We start from the raw sequence: 21,271 nt of genomic DNA, 5'->3' as shown, positions 1-21,271 counted from the left end.
ATGAAAAGAGAAAAATGTCTTAACTCAAGTAATTTAATAATAACAATGAGCTTTGAATTGCTGTTACAAGTAAAAAAAAATCTGCTTGTAAAACAAGAAGATTTTGTTTAAAACTACAATAATGTCTTTAAAAAACTTTAAACGTGACCTTTTTTTGGGCTGGTCAGGTGAATGTGGCTCATTAAGAGCGTTCAAAGACATTTTTAATTTAAAATGAGATTTAAAAAAACACTCGATAAGATTAATTTTTTACAGTGTACACATCCTGTTTCTTTTTACACTGCAAAAAACTGAAATCTTATCAAGTGTTTTCGTCTGATTTTGAGTATAAAATGTCTTTTTGGACTCAATCTGAGCCACATTTAAATGAAAGGTTGAGAAAAATGTCTTAATTCAAGTAATTAAATAATAAAAATGAGCTCTGAATTGCTGTTACTAGTAGAAAAAAAAAATCTGCTTTTGAAACAAGAAAATTTTGCTTAAAACTACAATATTGTCTTTAAATAACTTGAAACATGACATTTTTCTGGGCTGGTCAGGTGAATGTGGCTCATAATAAGCGTTCAAAGACATTTTTAACTTTAAATGAGACAAAAACACTCGATAAGATTAATTTTTTACAGTGTACACATCCTGTTTCTTTTTACACTGCAAGAAATTGGAATACTATCAAGTGTTTTTGTCTTATTTTTAGTAGAAAATGTCTTTTTAGATTTAATCTAAGCCACATTCAGCTGATCAGTCCAGAAAAAATGTCTGATTTCAAGTCATTTAACAAAAACTATGAGGTTTGAATTGCTTTTTTCAAGTAAAAAAAAACTGCCAATAAAACAAGAAAATTTTGCTTAAAACTACAATAGTGTATTTAAATGACTTGAAATGAGACATTTTTCTGGACAGGTTAGATGACTGTGGCTCACATTAAGCTTTAAAAGACATTTTTAACTTAAAATGAAATAAAAACACTCGATAAGATTAATTTTTTACAGTGTACACATCCTATTTCTTTTTACATTGCAAGTAATTGAAATATTTTCAAGTGTTTTTGTCTTATTTTTAGTAGAAAATGTCTTTTCAGACTTAATCTGAGCCACATTCAGCTGATCAGTCCAGAAAAATGTGGCTCATGTGAATGTGGCTCACATTAAGCTTTTAAAGACATTTTTGACTTAAAATGAGATACAAACTCTTGTTAAGATTCAGTTTTTTTGCAGTGTACGCTCAGAAACATGAAGTGTTTGTGCTGTTTTTCTGAAAACTGCCCAGGATTAAAGGTGGCGGTGGTGAACATTGTTCCTCCTTCCTGTCAGAGCAAACTGATTTTAGCACCCTTTCATAAAGATGAAGCACTTCATGGGTAATGGCATATTTTAATGAACGATGGCAGCCTGGACACCAGAGCTCACCTCGGAGGATTCCATTTCATCACACATTCACAGGATGAATTGTTTTACTTATGAATATTAATGTCCCTCTAATTTGAGGCTGTTGTTAATGCTTGTCGCTAGGAGCTCGGCAAATCAGGTCCCATTCCTGTTAAAACCATGTATTAGACACCCCCCCTGACACTAAGCCCTCGCCTTTGATTCTTAATTGCAGAAGTGCAAGCATTTGCAGTAGATGGGGCGCAAAGCTTTAATTAACTCTAATATCACACATTGAGTCTGGACTGTCAGCCTCATCACGCGCTGCATTCTGCACACAGAGCATCCTCAGCCCCGCTCGGCGCCAAAGACCGCGTTCAAGTTCATGATCACGATTTCATGCATCTCAAAATGAGGGAGTTTTAGAAACGGTGGCGATACACTGACGCCGTGAATTATCAACATGTCATCCTGAAAAAAAAAAAAAAAAGAAAAAACGTCTCATTAGGAAGCAGGCGTCGATGCAGCTCTGTGATCACTTCCTGGCTGAGAGCGCGGCGTGTGATGTGGAGTTTTAACGCGACGAGCGGAGTGATGGAGAGGTCAGGGTGCAGACAGGAAGTCACATGTGTGCTGTGTGCAGCTTCCAGTTAGTAAATAAGTCAAACACGCTAATCTTCAGAGGATTTATTGAACAGATTCGAGGGTGAAATGCTAAAGCTCACACAGCGTCCCACACTCAGACGGCGTTTTCACACCCCACTGACTTCCTCTTTCCTCTTCCCTCTCTCCTCTGAAGCTTTTAACAGAGCAGGTACGCAGAATTTCAGATGCAGATATTAGTAAAGAGTAATGTTTAATTAAACCAGTTTGAAGATAAAAAGCTCAATACAACCTATAGTCTATAAGCCTCGGCGGCCATAAGCTACTGCTCTGCTAATCCTCTTTCTCATAACATTATTGCATCAGCACAGCTGAACATTTTTCAAGCATTTATAAAATTAGCAAAGAAATTAACTGTCCGTACTGTGGCAAATTGGATTTCCAGGTTCCTGCTGGTGATAGAGCATGCCCAGGCTGCCACCTACAGTACGGCGTGGGAGAGGACGCCAGGAAGTCTGCAACACGTGTGGCTCAGGAGACGCTTCCTCCTCACCGTCCAGGCTGTTTCTGACGGATGACATCCTCACAGAAAATTTGTTAAAAGCCATTATTGGATAAAATGCTGGAATAATTTCATTTGGATGAAGACGGCTGAAGGATGACACGTTTATTCTGCTCGTTCAACGATCCTAGCGCCAGTTTTTAACCACAAACTTCAAACATCGTGGGGTTTAATTAGCTTAAACTGACTCACAAATAAATACAGAAGTTTGTCATGTAGATATTCAAACACACATCTTTACATCCACACTCCAAACAATGAAATCTAATCAAGTGTTTTTGTCTTATTTTCAGTAAAAAAAAGTCCAGAAAATCTCTAATTTCAAGTTGTTTAAAGACAAAAATGAGGTTAAAAAATCTGTTCACCAAATGAGGAAATTTTGCTTTAATTAATTATTAAAATTAAGACAAAAACACTTGATAAGATTCCAGTTTTTTGCAGTGTATGTGAACATCATTCCAGATATTTAGATTAAATTAACCTTCAGAAGAAAAAGAAAACAGAAGAAATCAGAAACAGCAAAAACCTTTCATCCAAAATATAAAAAAAAAAAAAAAAAAAAAAAAAAAAATTAAAACCATTATTTATAATTTTCCTTCAATAATAAAATGTGAAAATGTCATTTTAAAAAATGAAATAATTCAATATTCAGAATAAAAACATCACTCCACTTGTCTTTTACTCCTCCGCCTGAACAGTTTGGAGACCGACGACTTCCTCTTAGTTTTTCCTCGTTTCACTCCTGTCAGGCAGAAAATAAAGGACGTTATAAAAGTGTTGGTAATTAATCTCGAACGCAGGATGTGGTTCAAACTCTCACCGAGGTTTTTCATCATCTCGCTCAGCTGCTGATCCTCCTCCTCCTCCCTGAAAAGGATCAAACGTCCAGCTTTAGTTTCCTGCCTGTGCGCTCACGCGTGTGGAAAACAAAATGCGTCGTGTTACCTGCGCCTGTCTTCATCCAGGTTGTCCACTATCGCGTTTCTGCCGTCCACGATCTCCACCAGCCTGAGCATCAGCTTCTCCTCCTGCTGCTGCTCCTCTCTGGACTTGAGGTGGTCTGTAGGAGTTTTCAGAGTGTTTTCAGTGTGAGTGGATGAAGTGTGAAACGAGAAGACGACGGTCTGGGTCTGGGTCTGGGTCTTACCTGGTTTCTCCAGCAGCCTGCGGAGCTCCCCCTCCACACCTGGCTGCTGCCGCTCCAGCTCCTGGGTCCTGGCACTGACACACGCAGCCATTAATAGCATCAAACAGAGGAAGGCTTAGCTCTCTTATCATGCACGTGACATTTCAGGATGAAATGAAAACAATTTCTAAGAGAAATATTTTTGGTTTGGCAGAAAAACGTCTGCAGGAATAACGAGAGATGAGGAGAAAACCCACAGAGTTTTTAGTTCAATGTGAATTAAAAAAGAAGAGAAGAGAAAACAGTTAGCTCAGACACACAAAGAGATTATTTTAAAGTTTTTATCAGCGAGAAGAACTCACGTGTAAACCAGCTCCGACTCCTTCCTGATGAACATCTGCTTCCTCTGGATCAGATTGAACCAGTCCACCATGAGCGGGTCCATCAGGACGTCTCCATCGCCCTCTGAAAGACACGTTTTATACACTTCAATTAAAAAAAAAAAAAGTTTTATTTTAGCTGCAGGTTTACTGAGATGGGGTCTGATTCTCCTCCAGGGACCGTGTCAGCTCGTCTCTTCAGGGACCGTCAGACAATAACACTCCTAAAATGTATAATCTGATATTTACAACTCAGTGTTAATGTAACAGTGGTAAATTAATTTAACCTAAATGCTAAGAATATAAATGAGAAATTAATTGGTATTGAGGATAAAAATAAAAAACTGTTTTAATGGTTCATAATTAGCCAGAAAGTCAAGAAATCCCTGGACAGTGATTTTTATCAATTCTCACTTTTAGTTAGTTTAAAAAATTCAGAATAACTAAATAGATAAATAAATGAATGAATAAATTAATAAATAAGTACATAAACAAAAATAATAATAATAATAATAATAATTAAAAGAAAATAATAATAGTAATAAGAATAATAATAATAATTAAAAAATAATATTAATGATAAGAATTGCACTATAAATAATAATTAAATACACAAATAAATAAATCAATACATATTAAATGAGAGAAATAATAATAATTCAATTATCATTTAAATATTAATAATGACACTGTAAATTATAATTATATTTCCCAACAAATAAATAAATACATTTTAAATGATAAAATAATATAAATTAAATATTAATAATGACACTATTGATTAGAATTAAATACCCCCAAAAATAAATTAATTAATCCTAAATGACAAAAGTAATAATAATTGAATAATGATAATAATAATAATAATAATCATAATCATGACACTATTAATTATAATTCAATACACAAATAAATAAATAAATAAATATTAAATGAAAAAATAGCAACAATTAAATAATGATATTATTATTATTATTATTATTATTATTATTATTATTATTATTATTATTATTATTATTGTTGTTATTATTATTGTTGTTGTTAATAATAAATAAAAACTTCCACTACTGACACAAATGTTCCCCTCTTTACCTTAATTGCTAATCTAGATGCTCAGCATGATTTTGATAAGAAAGTTTTGAGCTGTAAAAAAGAAAAAAGATGAGTCATCCTCACTCATTTAACCATGACGAGGCAGAAATCTGTTTCAAATACCCTTTAAGTCTCATCCATAAAATCATTTTTTTTAAAACTGTTTTGGGTTTTAAGGAAGTGTATACCTTAGAATTAAAGAGAACGTGTGGGATTGTTTGTTGTCACAAAGCTGAATTTGAACCAGCACCACCTGAACAGTCCCTGTCAGAGTTTACACCACCTGACGGTTAACGATCTCTGAGGCTGTGCACAATCGATGTCAAACTCCCGGCCATGCAGCAGCATGCTCAGGATCCTCTGTGGCACTTTGTCAAAAAAAAAGAAAAAAGAAATTGAGCAGAATATATATTACAGCACATGACTACAGCGAGTCATGTTGACCTTGAGCGAAGCAATCACGGCCCCGACTCCCACTCCCTGGAAGAGGAGCTCCATCCCTGTGGGCCGTCTGCAGCTCTCACCTCATTTGGCTGCAGAAACAGTAATAGAAATGGGCAGTGTGTCCCCTAAACACACTCCCACACATCTCAACTTCCAGCTGACACTGCCTCTGTGTGTGTGTGTGTGTGTGTGTGTGTGTGTGTGTGTGAGGACAGGACACAGGACACACTCCCGCTCCAGCAGCAGTGGGATTCAGCAGTGAGCTCAGTCAAACACGGGGTAAAAACTGAGCGTTGTGTTGATTTCCTGCCGCGGCGTTCACAAACTGCTCCGTTTGTTTCTGTAAATCAGCGTCTGGTTCAGAGCGAGGGTGAAACCCACCTTCCTCACAGCTGCGGAGCCTCTTCTCCAGCTCCACTCCCTCCTTCTCCAACTGAGCCAAGTTCATCTCAATATCATCCAGCTGCCTCTCAATCTGCGCGGCGGGGACGTGATAAGGCTTCACCTGATAGAAAACAAAGAACTTAAGAGTCAAACAGAGATAACTTTAATTTGAAAATTCTGACTTTGGCCGCTTAAACGCAGAGAAGGTCGACCATTTTTCCTTTTTTTCTGCGGGAATGTAATGAAAGCATATTTGTAGAGCTGTTAATTAATCTCTTAAGAGACTTAATGGAGGGAACTTACAGAGGGTGACCTCATTTCGGTCCTGGAGGCGTTGGTGGGTGACAAATACTTTCCCTTTTTAGCGCCTAAGAGGTAGATAAAATGGGATTAGATCGTCCTTTCATGGCAGCTTTTCAGAAAAGCATTGTCACATTCCACTTCACCTGATTTATTTTCTGAGGAAATTCGACTGCTCATAAGAAATCAACAAGAACATGTTCCACCCACGTGAAGGATTCCCGTGGTCGGCTGGAGCCGGCGTGGACGAGCTGGTGGAGTCCTCGGCCGGACGTCTGGGCGGAGATTTCACAGACGAGTGCTTCTCAAAACCTGAAACAGACGGAGACTTTAGCTCAATCTGCTGATGAGTTTTTCTGATTCTGAAGGAAATGTTGACGTGAAATCAACAAACAGAGCAGCCCCTCTGCTGGCCTCTAACGTTCATACACAGACGTGACTCACCGCGGCGTGCAGCGCCAGGCTGAGGTTTCTGAGGAGCTGCTCCTCCAAACTGTGAGGGGTCAAACGGAGCGGGGTCGACTGCTGGAGCTGAAGGAGGCTGCGTTGTCCTGGTGGAGACGATGGAGGAAGTCTGGAGCGTGAACCCAGGATCACACACTTCAGTTTCAGTGTCTCTGTCAGAAAAACACACCAGGAGAGGCCTTCAGGTGTTTCAAAATGTTATCAGTAACCTTTACCTTCATAGGAGCCGTTTTTCCTCAGCTCACATGAATTAAAGTCATTCAGGAGCCACAAAATCTACTTTATCTTCACAATAAAGACAAAAAAAGTGAATCAAATTCTAAACACAGTTAAAAATCTAGGGAATAATAATAAATAATAAAGAAAGAGAAGTTTTTAGAATTCATAAAATTGTACACATCAGTTTTTTATTGTTGATAAATTTGCAAAAATAAAAAAAGTGTTTGAATTTTCTAAAATTTGAAGAAAATAAAAAAAACTTGCATAACTATCAAAAACTTTTAAAATTTGAAGAATTATGAAAAAAAATTCAAAACGTTTTGAAACTTTAAGTATTTGCAAAATTTTATTTTTTTTTAGGAAATTAAAAAAAAACTTACTTAACTTTTAAAAACTTCTGAAATTTTAAAAATATGGAAAAAAATGTGAAATTCAAAACAACATCAAAAACTTTTAAAACTGTAAAAAATTTGCAAAAATTTGTAAAATCTAAAGAAAAAATTCAAAAAGTTTCAAAATTTGAAATAAATTGCAAAAAATGTTTAAATTTAAAGAAAAAAATTCAAAACATTTTGCGACTTGAAGAATTTGCAAAATTTTCAAAAATGTTAGGAAATTCTAAAAAAAAAACTTGCATAACTTTCAGATACTTTTGAAATTTGAAAATTTTGAAAAAAGGTAAAATTAAAAAAAAAATTAAAAAGTTTTGAAATGTTAAAGATTTGTAAAAACTGTCAAATTTAAAAAAATTGTAATTTTTTGTTAAATTTGACGAAAAAAATCAAAACTTTAAGAAACTTGAAGAATTTTCAAAAATTTTTAAAAAATTTTAGGAAATCTAAAAAAATCTCATGACTTTCAAAAAATTTTGAAATTTGAAAAATTTGGAAAAAAAAGTTAAATTCGAATAAAAAATTCAAAAAGTTTGAAAATTTATCTAATTTGCAAAAATTGGTGAAATTTAAAGAAAAAAATCAAAAAGTTTTGAAAGTTAAAAATTTTGCACAAATTTAGGGCTAGCAGTCCTGCAATAATTCACCTCTTTCAGTGGAAGGTCTTGCCTGTTGCCTCATTTATTTATTTATCATTACTATAATTATCGTCATATTGAACAAACTTGGTTGTCGTATATACTGTTTCATTTTAAAATGTAATCCTGCTAAATAATCCTCCTTTTAATCGAATATACATATAATCTGATTACATATTTTTTTCTGTACTGTAACAGATTATAGTTATATTTTTATTCTCATCCTAAATATGTATCCCCAACCCTGTCTGACACAGACTGAGGAGGAGAGATGAATCAAAGGAGAAAGAATGAAGCAGAGATTAGAAAAGAGGAAAAAGCCTCAATCTGAGCATGCTCACTGTGAAGCTGGCTGGACGTTCACAGGTTCAGGCTCTGGGTGACTTTCCTGGATGGGATCTGTGGACATGAAGACAGAGAGAAGCTGAAGGTGAAACAGCAGCACGATGACTTGAGGAAGTTAGCTCCACCTCCGTCACAGGAAGTTAGAATCACCTGTTTCTGACTCTGCTTTAAAGTTTGTTCGAACACAACGCTCTGACTTCTCAGTGTCAAACTCACCTCTGCAGCTAAAAATGAGGAGTCTGCCTCACGCTAGAAGTCTTTTTATAATTTAATATTTCCTCTATATTTCCATGCAGCATAATTACTTTGGATAATGGAGGAAGTTTAATCAAAGAGGATCGTTTTAGGACGGGTTCATTAAAAGCCAAAAGTAATTGTGTTTCTGTGGAAGTGTCGGGACGCTGCAGCCGGCCTGCACATCACTCCAAAGAGAGTGACAGCTCGGCTCTGACACTTCATTAGACGAGTGACACAGAAATTAAAATGTCACCATCCCACATGGAGCTAACATCAGGCTAAACGCAGCGGCTGCATAAAGAGGCCAGGAATGACAAAAGCTCTTTGTTTTTCTCTGAAAGCTTCGCGGGCAGACAGAGGGAGCTGGCGAGGAGGCGTCGGAGTGTTGGCGAGGTGTCAAACGACGGATCAAGAAGAAGTGAATGAATTTAGAGGCTCGCCTGCAGCTGCTGTGTGTACGGCCGTCGGCCTGGTGTCGTCTTTGTTGACGGCCTTCAGACGTGGAAACTCTGGGTTGTTCGTCTGGCTGCTGGAGGGCCGTCCTGTCGGCCGTCCTGTCGGCCGCCCCGCTGGGCCTTGGCTGAAGTTAGCGTTTCTGTGAGTGGGGCTGTCACTGATAGCTGGCTCCTGTCCCAACCTGCAGACAGAGAGAGCTCCATACTAAAAGACTCAAAGTCTCCTGAGTTTACTACAGGAACCTCCTCCATCAGCTCTCACCTCCTCTCAGCCGGGCGGATGCTGAACAGACGTTTGTTGTTGTTGTTGCAGTTTTCTTCAGCTAACGTCTTCCCCATAATCGTCTTGGCTGGGATCTTCTTCTCCTCAGAGCTCACAGGGACATTTGGCCTCCCTGAAACCAGAGGTAGACCAGGAGTCTGCAACCTTTGCTTTCATAGGAGCTGTTTTTCCTCAGCTCACCTGGATTAAAGTCATTCAGGAGCCACAAAATCTACTTTATCTTCACAATAAAGACAAGAAAGTGTAAAATATTCTCTACAAAGTTAAAATCTAGAGGGTAAATATCTAAAACTGATTTTTTTTGAATTTTTGAAATTGTATATGAGATGACAAAAAAAGATTTTTTAAATTACCAAATACTTGCAAAAAAAATAAAAATAAAAAAATTATATATATATATATATATATATATATATATATATATATATATATATATATATATATATATATATATTAAAAATTAAAATTGCAAAAATTTGGAAAAATTTCAAATAATTTTAAAAAATGAAGAAAATTTGCAAAATTCATAAATAACATTTAATAATTATGCAAGAATTTCAAAAAATTTTGAAATTGAAATTTTTTTGCAAAAGTTAAAACAATAAATTACATAAATTCCAAAACTTTTTAAAAAATTAGCAAAATATGCACATTTTAATTAAAACATTTGCAAAAATATAATATTAATAATATTTGGTATAAATTTGCCAAAAAATCAAAAATTGTATTTTCAAAAACATAAAAAAATTAAATGCATTAAGTTTTCGATAAAAGCTTTTTTTTATTTCAAACATTTGCAAAAATTAAATTATAATAATAATAATGATAAATTTGCCAAAAAACTGAGATATCAATTTTTTTAAAATCATTAATTTAAATGTATTTAGTTTGCAATAAAAACTTAAAAAAAAAAAAAAAATTGCAAAAATAAAAAAATAAAAAAGGACATTTAAAAAATTAGCATTTCTTTTAAAAGAATTTTTTATAAGTATTTATTTAGATTTTTTGAAATTAATACCTGAATATGATAACATACATTAATATAGGGTGGGTCATGCTGGAGACAGAGCAGTGAGTGCAGACAGAGAGGCACGGCCTTATCAGATTCAAAATAACAGTTTGAAATGGTTGTTAAATTGTTTCTAATCAGCTGTTGTAAAAAAACAAAAGACAACACTAATACTCCTCAAAATGCTGAATATCCGCATCGATCTATCCTTACCAGAAACGCTGCAGCTCTCTGTGGGCTTCCTGTTCCCTGCCGAGGCCTCTGGTCCAGGCTGAGGTCCGGTCTGGAAGAACCTCTGTCGAGCCGACTGGGTCTTCTGGGCCGACGCCGTCCAGGACGGGGAAGGTTGTGAAGGAGTGAGCGGCTTCACGGTGAACTGAAGCGGGGCTGTGAGCACAGACAGGGGGCGTGATGCCGGCTGGGTCTGGATGGCGCTGTTACACCGCCCCGATGAACTATTTTTGATCCCAGTATCGGAGGAGGAGGAACCGTTGTGGTGGGCGGTGCAAATGAAAGTGTCTGGAGCCTTTCCAGGTTTGTAGGCTCCTGCGTGGAGCGTGCCTGAGCAGTCACAGCACCTGATGGGAGGAAGAGGAGTTAAAACCAGGAAACAGAGACTTTAAAGAAGGAGGAGGAGGAGGTCTGACCTGAAGCAGCTCCTGTGGTACAGCTTCCCCTCCACAAAGTGTCTCTGCACCAGGTGGATGTGGCTCTTACAGGCTGCACATTTGCTGTTGAGAGTCCCATTTTTGTTGCTGTTTTCTGCAGGAATCGGCTTCTGGAGGAGACGACTGTAACTTAGGTTGTGCATGCACGGATGACAGATACACTTTTCTCTCTAACAGAGGAGAAATGAGTTTAATGTGTAAGGAAAACTACACTTTGAGGATTCAGAATCACTGACCTGAGCAGGCGACGTCTGAGCCTTGAAGCTGGACGGTGAGCGCTTCTCTGCCGCTGTTTTAGACACAAAGGTTTTGGCAACAACTGGGAGGTTTTTCTTCCTTTCTGACGGCTCCTCCTTGGAGCCCTCTGCTGGCCTCTTCACGCCTCCCACTGAGGAGGAGGAGGAGGAGGAGGAGAGCAGAGTTAGTTTCAAACACCACAGGAGAAAGAGAAAGACTTTTAATCTGGAGCAGGCGTCTCACTGGGGTTGCGTCCGTTAAAGTAGTTGTAGTACTGGGAGACGTAGGTGAGGATGCTCAGCCGGTCTGGGATCCGTAGAGCCACCATGTCCTCAGCGTCTAACAGAGCCGGGATCCCCAGCTTCTCCTCTGCCACCTGAAACGCCTGCACAAGAAAAACCACAGTCAGCTCATAAACACAGCAGTGAGTGTGTGCAGCGTGTTTAACACTGTCAGACAAACAGTCAGCTTTAAATAGAGCAGCAGGCCGAGGGGTCACAGAGGGCGTGGTAATGAATAGAGCTTTTCCTGCGAGCCGGGATAAGAAAAAGGACGGAGGCAGAGCGATAGCGCGGCATTGTTTAGCATCAGCCTGGACATGCTCATTAACTTTAAAGCAGAGTCCATCTGAATACCCAGTCTGTCTGTAACAGGAAAGCACTCACTGATTGTACGGTGCAGTGAAACAGACACACAGACCGGCTCTCATTAAAGCTCCTGGAGAAACACGAGCTGGTCATGAAAAATGGAAAGGTGTGAATTACACCTCTGCTCATCCTCTCCTGCTCTGCTTCACTGAGTTTTTTAAAAGTTGCTCAAACTAAACCGTCTTTAAACACACGGCTCAGAGGGAAACTTCTTCTTCTTCTTCTTCTTTTGTTAATAATAATAATAAAAAATAACATTTGTGGCGTGGAGTGAGCCGTCAGCAGCAGGATGACAGCAGACCTCATTCAAAATGGATGTGAGCCTCCTCCCTCAGCTCAGGTGTGTTGCTGACACCGCAGGGGTCACCTGAGACATCAGGGAAGTCCCAGTGCAAGGGTCTTCAACCTGTGGCTCTGGGGCCTCATGTGGCCCTTTGACTCCTTTGCAGTGGCTCCTTGTAGCTTTAACTAAGCTTAATACATGATTGATATGTGGTAAGACATTAGCAAACAACAAAATACAGTTCAGCATTATTATGAATATCTGTTATCAAATTCAGGTTCTTCCAAAAATGTTGAAGTTTTTTCAAATTTAAAACATTTCTCCATTTTTTAAATATTCTTTTAAATATCTTTTGAGATGTTTGCAATTGTTAAATAAGTTTAATAATTTTAAAATAACCTTTAAGTTAAAATATAAAACATTTCATAATTTTTTTTGCAAATTTCTAATTTTCAATATTTTTTGCAATTTTTGAAAAATTGTTAAATGCTTACTTTACCTGAATTTTCTTTAAATTTTTGCAAATTTCTTATTTTCATTTTTTTTTAATTTTCAAATTTTTGAAAACGTTGACCTAATTATCTTAATTTTGTTTATTTTTTTTGCAAATTTCTAATTTTTTTTGGCAATTTTTGAAAAAATCGAAAATACTGACTTCACCTGAATTTTCTTTACATTTTTGCAATTTTCTAATTTTCATTTTTTTTGCAGTTTTTGCACTTTAAATGTTGACCTAATTATCCTAATTTTGTTTAAATATTTGCAAATTTATGCAAATTCTTTGAATTTTGAAATTATTTAAAATTTGTTTAAATTTTTGCCATTTTGTGCAAATTGTTGAATTTCAGTTTTTTTTAAGTAATGCACAATTTAAAAAAATTTCATGACATTTTTCAACTTTTTTTAAATTTCTAAAAAAATTTCAAAATTCAGAAATTTTAATTTTTTAATATGTCATATTTTTCAAAATCATTTAAAATTTTGAAAGTTTTAAAAATTTTAAAAGTTTACTTAAGTAGTGTACTTTTTTTTACATTTCAAAAAAAAAAAAATTTTTGAAACTTTTCGGTGTCTTAAAACTTTTTTGAAATGTTTGTCAATTTGTTAAAAAAAAAAACAAAAAAAAAAAAACAGCTATGATGTCACATGTGCGATTTCAATTCAAAAAGCTTCTCGTTTAGATAATTATCCCCTAGATTTCAACTATTTATAGAGTTTTGTTCACTTTCTTGTCTTAATTTTGAAGATAAAGTAGATTTTGTGTCTCTGAATGACTTTAAGGAAGCTGAGGGAAAACGGCTCCCATGACAGTAACTGTATAAAGTAAAGTAAAGGATGCAGAGCCTGTCATAGAAAGAGGAAACAGAGAGGAGCTCTCACAGGAAGCTGCTCAGATAGAAGACTCCTGAATAATGGAGCTTCCCCCCTCGGCTCTGAGCGGCTCAGGTCACAGCAGGGTTAACAAAATAAATGAGGTCAAGTGGACAGAGGCAGGGGCGCAGTCTGAGTTTCTGAGTTTTAAAAGGAAAGCAGCATTTGAAAGAATCAGAGAATGACAACAGAGGCTGGAGAAATGCTCAGAACAAACAGAGATGGAGATGCTGGACGCGTCCTCCTGACTCTGGGGTTAATAATGATGATGAGGAGGGGGGGGGGGATTATGGAGCTGGAGGCTGAATCAGTGATGATGACAAAAGTTCAACAGCTTGACTTCTCACCAGTCTGTTGTTCTCCAACACATCCTCCTTTCTGAGTGAGTCATAGTCTCTGGAAAAACAGGAATACAATGGACAGAGGTTAGACATGGAGGGGAAAACCCGTCAGAGAGACTCTGAGGGCTCAGCTCACTGGGAACAAGAGTTATCCAGCATAACAGCATGTTTAGCTCCAGTTAACAGAGGGGGACGAGTATAAAGACTAAAGTTAAACCCAGGAAAGAAAGACCCAAACACCAGAGGTTAACTGAGAGGATGGGGGCACAGACAGCCCAAACTAGAGTCTGGATCCTGTACTCACATGAGGTCCGGTCTGTACTGGTGTATGAGCGCACAGAAAGCCAGTCCGTTCCTGAAGGAGGTCGTCATGTTGGTGATGGTCACATCTCGGTATCCCTCACAGTGGTTTTTACACCACTGCTCCAGAGCCTTGATGGCGGCCATGCTCCCACTCGGCGTGCAGCCCCCACAGCACTCAGACCCACAGACCCACAGACCCACGGAGCGCAACAGGCGGAGAGAGGTTTCAGAGAGGAGTCGGAGGAGCAGAGACACGAAAACAAAAGTCTGTGTTGAGGGTTTGACCGTGAACTGCGGCGCTGCAGCTGCGTCCTGTTTCCTCCTTCACCTGAGAGCGCGCACGGAGCCTCCAGGACGAGGTGCTGCTGTGTGTGACTGTGTGTGTGTGTGTGTGTGCATAGAGTGTGTCTCTGTGCACACTTCACCCTGCATCTGACACAGACTGATTGTCATTCGCAGTTTGAGAAAACACAGGAAGGAAACAGAGTCTTTAATATAAACTCCAACAGCACAAACTGGAGTTTACATGAGTGAAGGGTTCTCCTACAAGGAGAAAAAACACGAGTTAGCTGTAATCTGGTGATTTTTACAAAGAGTAGAAAATAAGCAGGGGCGCACCCAGAAGGAAGATTCAGGGTGGCACGTGCCCCTGGAAATCTTGGCCACCCCAAAATCCCAAGGCGTAAGAGGTGAATTATTTTTTTTTTTAAAAAGGACTATTATGTGGACTTCAGATTTTTTTCACACAAAAGAGGTTTGTCATAGACGAATCAGTTCATCAGAAGTTTTTTTTTTTTCATTTAACCTTTATTTAACCAGATAAAAACCCATTGAGATCTGGATCTCTTTTGCGACCTTCTGTGACCTGGCCAAAAGGTCAAACTCCTGCACACTGGTTCATGCTTGATAAAACATGTGACACCAAAGTTAAGCCGTACTTTTTGACAGTGAGACGTAACACAGAAGTTTCTTTAAGTTTTACATCATGACTTTCGATAAACATCAACGTTTTGCTCAGGGGATTTATTGGGTTAGTTTTCAAAGTTAAAAACTTGACTCTCTGAAATATGAGATACTTAAATTTAAAAGTCAAAGTTTAAATGTTGCATTTCAAACATCTGGTTTCAAGGTAAACAAGTACCAAATATTGCTCTTTTAAATTATTATTATTATTATTTATTTATTTATTTTTATTTATTTATTTAATATTAAGAAAAAATAAAGACTAACATTATTTCTGCAACCTCTGACCCAGCTCCGTGATGCTATGAAATGTGAATGTGTAAAACAAATCAAAATAAAACAAAACAAATAAATAAATAAATAAATAAAAAAAAATGAAAAAAATGAAACACCAAAAAATAGATAAAAAATAAAGCACCAAAAAAATGATAAAAAAATGAAACACCAAAAAATTGATAAAAAATAAAACACCAAAAAAATTGATACAAAAATAAAACACCAAAAAATTGTAAAAAAAAAAATAAAACACCAAAAAATTGATAAAAAATAAAACACCAAAAAAATGATAAAAAAAATAAAACACCAAAAAATTGATAAAAAATAAAACACCAAAAACAGATAAAAAATAAAACACCAAAAAATAGATAAAAAATAAAACACCAAAAATAGATAAAAAATAAAACACCAAAGAATAGATAAAAAAAATTAAAACACCAAAAAAATAGATTAAAAAGATAAGTTTATAAATAAATTAATGAATTAAAAAAAAAAAAAATTAAATAAAACAAATTCAAAGTGGAACAAAACTTAACCGATGTTAATATTTATTTATCTACTTTTTTTTTCTTATTTTGTTTCATTTGTTTGTTTTTAGCTCTTGGCCTCATTTTTTCCTGTTTGACTCTCTTCTTAGTTCCCTTTTTATTGAACAGCCCATTATATTTATCGTCCTTTAACTCTCAGGAAAGGACCACGCTGTAGGATTTTCAGAGTAATTAAACCCGGGCTGGGATCTGGTGCAGCGTATCCAGGTCAGCGTGCAGTGTGTGAACAGGAAGAGGAGGAGAAACTGTGACATGCGTTTTACCTCCTCCCTCAGCTCTGTGTGGGGCCTAATTGGGGACTAATTGAGGGCAGCTATTGTCTTATAAGGATTCCTGCCTCATTAGCACAGACTGTCCCACTGAATATTTGGGAAACTGAAACTTTTTTATCGAGAATCAAAAACAGACATAAAATCCTTCAGCTCTGAGATATTTTGTGGGCAGAGTTTGAGCCAGAGATCTTCATCTTCATCTTCATCTTCCTTTCAGTGTTGCTGAGTGTTTACCTTCTCTTACCTGATTGTGTCTGAGGACGTCCAGTAGGTGGCAGCGTCACACTGCACAGATCAAAGGCAGTCACACAGGCAAAGGAGCCAACAGTTAAAGCTACTAAACAGAAATGTAGTTAAACCAGAGACACAAACATGACCTGCTTAACATCTATCAGTTACAACTCAGACAAACGTGTTGACTTTTATTTCACTCTTTCAAATTGTGTTTAGAAGTTTAGAAAAACATGTCAGATAATTTCATCACATCTCTTAGTGGTTGAAAAAAACACATATGCATCTGATATTTCTCTCTATGAGTGTGTGAATCTATAAATGCATTATCCACACACACTCCTGTGTCATGGTTTCATCCTGCAGCTCCGTTTCCTGTGAGGACATGTGTCTGCACGCACACATCCTCTGTAACCCGAGGGGTCAGGGATGAGCTGTCGTTGGTGAAATCGTGAAGGGATGATTTCTTTGTTTCTGTTAAAGCCCTGATGGAGTGAAAAGATGAGGTTACAGATCTGAGAGAGACTCAGCTTACAGCTAAAAGCCTCAGAGAGGGAAAGATAGAGACGAGAAGACAGAGTCAAGGTGGAGGTGACGTTGATGGATTGTTGGGTAGAAAAGTTTTTACTGATTAAAAAAAAACAAAGTTACGTTTTAATCTCCCAGACTTAAGAAAACTTAGGAAAGCAGATCTCTTCAACTAAAAATGACAAACAGTGATGTGACGTCTTCTCGGCTCCAGTCCTCCACAAACAGGAAGTGTGTGAGCTGCTCAATCATCCCGCGTGTCGTCAGCTTCCTGTGAGCGTGCGTCGCCTCCTGACGAGCTCACAGGTCTGTGGATCTCGGCCTCGTGCTCTCTGGCTTTGGCCCTCAGCTTGGCGATGCTGCAGAAACGCAGCTCCTCTGAGCTGGGCCCCTCCGCCCTCTCCCACTTCCCCGACCTCGGGGTCAGGGGCTGCGTCCGCGCGCTCAGCGCCGTGTGTGCAGCTTTTGTCCATGGATGGTTTCCTTCCTGTCGTCTCTCCCAGAGCTCTCCGTCAGAGTTTTCTGTCTGAGGTTTCAGAGCTCCGCTGGATTTCTCAGACACTTCGTCAATGTCTGTGTTTGCTAACGGCCCTGAGAGCTGGCCCTGGAGCTTCAGCTGTCGCCTCATCTTTGCGCGGCGGTTCTGAAACCAAACCTGGGAACAAATCAAGGAAACTATGGATGAATAAGGACCACACAGCCACACATGTAAACACAGCTCAGGCTACAGTTTTTTAACAAGACACATATTAGCAGTTAGGGTTAAAAAAAAAAAAAAAATCTGAATGCTATATGTTTCTTTAAAGCTTTGAAGTGGATGCATATTTTCAGTCACATGACCTTGATATACGCCAGGTGAAGCAGTAAAAAAGTGAATACTGACATTCTGCACACCTGAGCTCATTAGGGAGAAACATCTAGATCACTTTCTCATCTATGTTTCTTTTTCTTTTTAAGATTTTTGCATCATTTTTTCACTTTTTGCAATTTTAAAAAAAAAATTCAATTCTTTGACATTTTTTAAAATTGAGAAAAAGTACATTTTTTTAGATTTGACAATTTTTTTTAAATGTAATTTCTTTGAATTTCTGCAATTTTCACATTTTGCAGCTATTATTTTAATTCCATATTTTTGAAAAGTTTTGCAATATTTTTCAATCTTTTAATTTTTAAAATGTTCCAATTTTTTAAACTTTTTTTTTTTGCAAATTGAAGAAATGTCAAGACCTTTGGGAATTTTTCATATTTCAGCACTTTTTTAAATTTAATTGCAATTTGAAAATAATTTTTTTTTAACTTATAGGCATTGTTTGATTTTACAAATATATGAAATTTTTAAATTAACATAGTTTTTCATTTTCTTTTAATATTTGGAAAAAAAAATTGCAAATTTTTGAAATGTTTTCATTTTTTTTAATTGTTGCAAGTTTTGAATTCTACTAATTTTTGCACATTTTTTAAAATTATTTTTTGAAAAAAAATGCAATTTGGAACGAAAATTTTTTAGAAAGATTTTGCAACTTATTGACATTTTGCTACTTTATGACATTTATAATATGACATTTTTCTTTTTTTCTCTTATATGTATTATTATTTTTTTTAATAAAAAACTAAGACATCACATGTACAATTTTATAAACACAAAAAACCTCTTGTTTTGATAATTATTCACTAGATTTTATCTGTGTATAGAATTTTATACACTTTCGTTTATACCTTAAGTAGATTTTGTGGCTTCAAAATGACTTGAATCCAGGTGAGCTGAAGTAAAACAGCTCCTGTTAAAGTAAAGGTTGCAGACCCCTGGTTTGAAAATGATTTTCTAAGAGTACCGAGGCCTCTCATTGGTTGAAAATGATTTTCTTTTAAATATATTTTTGGATGAAGCAATTTCAGAAGACTTTGATAATTATCTCTTACCCAACGTCTGACACTGTGTTAGACATCTACTGTGCAGAACAGGGACACACACACACACACAAATAAAATCAAGAATCTTCGTTGTAACGCCTGCTGACATTTTAAGTGAAGAGCCAAATGTGTAAATATCAGAGTCAGCAGAGTGAGTATCTGGGTCTGCGCTCCCGTCACCTGGACTCGGGCCTCGATGAGGTCCAGCCTGACAGCCAGGGCCTCCCTCATGAAGATGTCGGGGTAGTGGGTGGTCTCGAAGGCCTTCTCCAGCTCCTCCAGCTGCCAGCTGCTGTAGTTGGCCCGCGCGCGACGCTGCTTCACTGGCCTCTGTTCATCTGGAAAGCACAGCGCGAGCACCAATTACACCACCGCCAACGGTGACAGCAGCTAATGGCTCTGGATTGGCTAATTAACGGCGCCGTCATTAGGCCCACTTTAACACGGCTTGATAATTGATTGTTAGTTACGAGCTGTTAGCTGATCTTTGGTAAACATTTACTCTGGAATCAGATGGTGCTGACGGAGGCCGTCCAAGAGAGGGGGCTTCAGAGCTGCCAGTTTGGCTTAACCACTTTGGCTGAACCAGTTTGGCTGAACCAGTCCTGTTTTAAGACCCAGTCCAGTATTTTGCACTCACCTACGCCTTCTGTGAGCGTCCCGATCCCAGCGGACTGCGAGGCCAGCAGCAGAGCCTCTTTGCACGGCTCTGGGTGCAGATAAGTCCTCAAGGATTCGTAGCTGATGAAGGGCCCCGGGATCAGGATCTGGGGCTGGGAGCCCAGTCTGGTTGGGAACGCCGGGAAGAAGTGAGCCGCAGGCGAGTGGAAAACTGCAGGAAGGAGCGCAGACACAAGCTGCCGAGGGCCAAACATGGCCAAACTGAATTCATAAGAGTCCAAAGAGGAGTCCAGTGAAGGGGGCCAGGCTGGGTCTTAACTGGATGCTGCTGGATCCAGGACAAGCATCCCAAAGTCCGGATTATTCAGGAGGGGAAAGAAAGTCCTCCCGTGGCTCCGGCTGGTTTTTGGAGCTGATCTCAGGAGCTGCTCAGGGAGTAAAGGTAAGATCTGAGTGCTGGAGGTGGGCTCACCTGAGCTTTCTACTCCTCTCCTCTCCCCCTCCTCCTCCTCGTGGTCACATGACCCCAAACAGAGCGCAGGGCTGGCTCTCAGAGCAGGTGAAACGCTGTGATTCATCTCTCAGTGGATTATCAGTCTTACTCCATCAGTTTGTTGTATTCGTCATGACTTTCCTGAAATCGTGTGGTTGGATACTCCGCTCCGCCTTCCTGGGACAAGTTGGAACAGCTTCGTGGCGTCAGGGAGATGGACGGCGCTCAGTGGCTTCATGAAGACGTGTGTTTTCATTTGGACCTGCTCACCAGGAAGAGACGCAGCGCTGGGTTCAGAGCTGTCAGATGAAACGAGAACAAATTAAAGGAGACAAACGAAAACACAACTTGTTCAGTCCAGTGAGACAAAAACACAGACACACGAAGCAGATGGACCTGAGCAGCAGGTTTGGAGATAAACACACTTTTCATGACACAACCAAAAGTTAATGATTTATGCAAGATTTTATAAAACTGTTTCAGAACAACCACCACTTCCCCCCAAAAAAGTTTTTCCGTGATGTAGGCAAACTAGCACTAGGGCTAAAGTTAGCTTCCACAGTGTCAACAATGATCACTGCAGCTAAACAATCTCCCCATTTCACTTCCTCCTGGTCGTGTCAGAGGTTTTCCTCCTTCTCTACTAATTTCTTTTTTTTGTCCCTGTCTTAGAATACATGAAGATTTAACCTGTGTACGGTGGCCTGTAGGTGTCAGCCGATTTGCAAAAGCTACAACAAATTCAAAGAAAAGCACAAATGAAAAAGCCATATAAATGCAAAAACTTCAACACAAATGCAAAAGCTACATGAATGAAAAAACTTCAACAAAAAATGCAAAAACCGCAACACAAACGCAAAAGCCACATGAATGTAAAAGCTACAACACAAATGCTAAAAAAGTCACTGCACAAATACAAAAGCCACAACATGAATGCAAAAACCACATGAATGCAAAAGCTAAATCAAAAATGCAAGAGCAACACCACAAATGCAAAAGCTACATGAATGAAAAAGCTTCAACAAAAAATGCAAAAGCTGCAAAACAAATCCAAAAGCCACCACATAAATACAAAAGCAACAACATGAATGCAAAACCTTCAATAAAATATGCAAGTGCCAAAACATGAATGCAAAAGCCGCAACACAAACGCAAAAGCTACATCAAAAATGCAAAAGCTACAACACAAACGCAAAAGCCACATTATTGCACAAGCTTCAACAATAATTGCAAAAGCCACAGCATGAATGCAAAAGCTACAACATAAATGCAAAAGCCAC

The 21,271-nt window shown here is 37.9% G+C and overlaps 2 protein-coding genes across 2 annotated transcripts; both read right to left on the bottom strand.

The window, feature by feature from the left end:
- Window positions 1-3,162: 3,162 nt before the first annotated feature.
- micall2a (mical-like 2a) lies at window positions 3,163-14,501 on the bottom strand. Its single transcript, XM_074696995.1, has 18 exons — window positions 14,150-14,501; window positions 13,852-13,900; window positions 11,447-11,588; window positions 11,203-11,354; window positions 10,946-11,076; window positions 10,512-10,876; window positions 9,269-9,401; window positions 8,992-9,188; window positions 8,311-8,368; window positions 6,713-6,872; window positions 6,466-6,589; window positions 6,259-6,323; window positions 5,953-6,076; window positions 4,018-4,120; window positions 3,677-3,750; window positions 3,475-3,589; window positions 3,350-3,396; window positions 3,163-3,271 (listed from the first exon to the last, which is right to left on the bottom strand). The coding sequence occupies exons 1-18, from the start codon at window positions 14,290-14,292 to the stop codon at window positions 3,192-3,194; spliced, it is 2,262 nt and encodes a 753-aa protein (XP_074553096.1). The 5' UTR covers window positions 14,293-14,501; the 3' UTR covers window positions 3,163-3,191.
- A 2,709-nt stretch (window positions 14,502-17,210) lies between these two features.
- On the bottom strand, window positions 17,211-19,752 carry LOC141809399 (visual system homeobox 2). The gene is made up of 3 exons (XM_074696393.1): window positions 19,518-19,752; window positions 19,058-19,215; window positions 17,211-17,621 (listed from the first exon to the last, which is right to left on the bottom strand). Exons 1-3 carry the CDS (start codon window positions 19,750-19,752, stop codon window positions 17,211-17,213), a joined length of 804 nt encoding a protein of 267 aa, XP_074552494.1.
- Between the last annotated feature and the right edge of the window lie 1,519 nt (window positions 19,753-21,271).

The sequence above is a fragment of the Halichoeres trimaculatus genome, unplaced genomic scaffold, assembly GCF_033239565.1.
Source record: "Halichoeres trimaculatus isolate MK-OKI-2021-1 unplaced genomic scaffold, fHalTri1.1 fHalTri1_scaffold_20, whole genome shotgun sequence".
Lineage (NCBI taxonomy): Eukaryota > Metazoa > Chordata > Actinopteri > Labriformes > Labridae > Halichoeres > Halichoeres trimaculatus.
The sequence above is the reverse complement of the archived record's forward strand: the minus strand, read 5'-3'. Positions and strand labels throughout refer to the sequence as shown.

Coding starts and splice junctions, on each gene's coding strand:
- micall2a (XM_074696995.1), bottom strand. CDS start 14,292: ATGGCCGCCATCAAGGCTCTGGAGCAGTGGTGTAAAAACCACTGTGAG. Junction 9,402..10,511: donor AGAGAGCTGCAGCGTTTCTG/GTAAGGATAGAT, acceptor CTCTGGTTTCAG/GGAGGCCAAATGTCCCTGTG. Junction 6,590..6,712: donor CTCAGAAACCTCAGCCTGGC/GCTGCACGCCGC, acceptor CAGCAGATTGAG/CTAAAGTCTCCGTCTGTTTC.
- LOC141809399 (XM_074696393.1), bottom strand. CDS start 19,752: ATGTTTGGCCCTCGGCAGCTTGTGTCTGCGCTCCTTCCTGCAGTTTTC. Junction 19,216..19,517: donor GACGCTCACAGAAGGCGTAG/GTGAGTGCAAAA, acceptor TGTGCTTTCCAG/ATGAACAGAGGCCAGTGAAG. Junction 17,622..19,057: donor TCATCGAGGCCCGAGTCCAG/GTGACGGGAGCG, acceptor ATTTGTTCCCAG/GTTTGGTTTCAGAACCGCCG.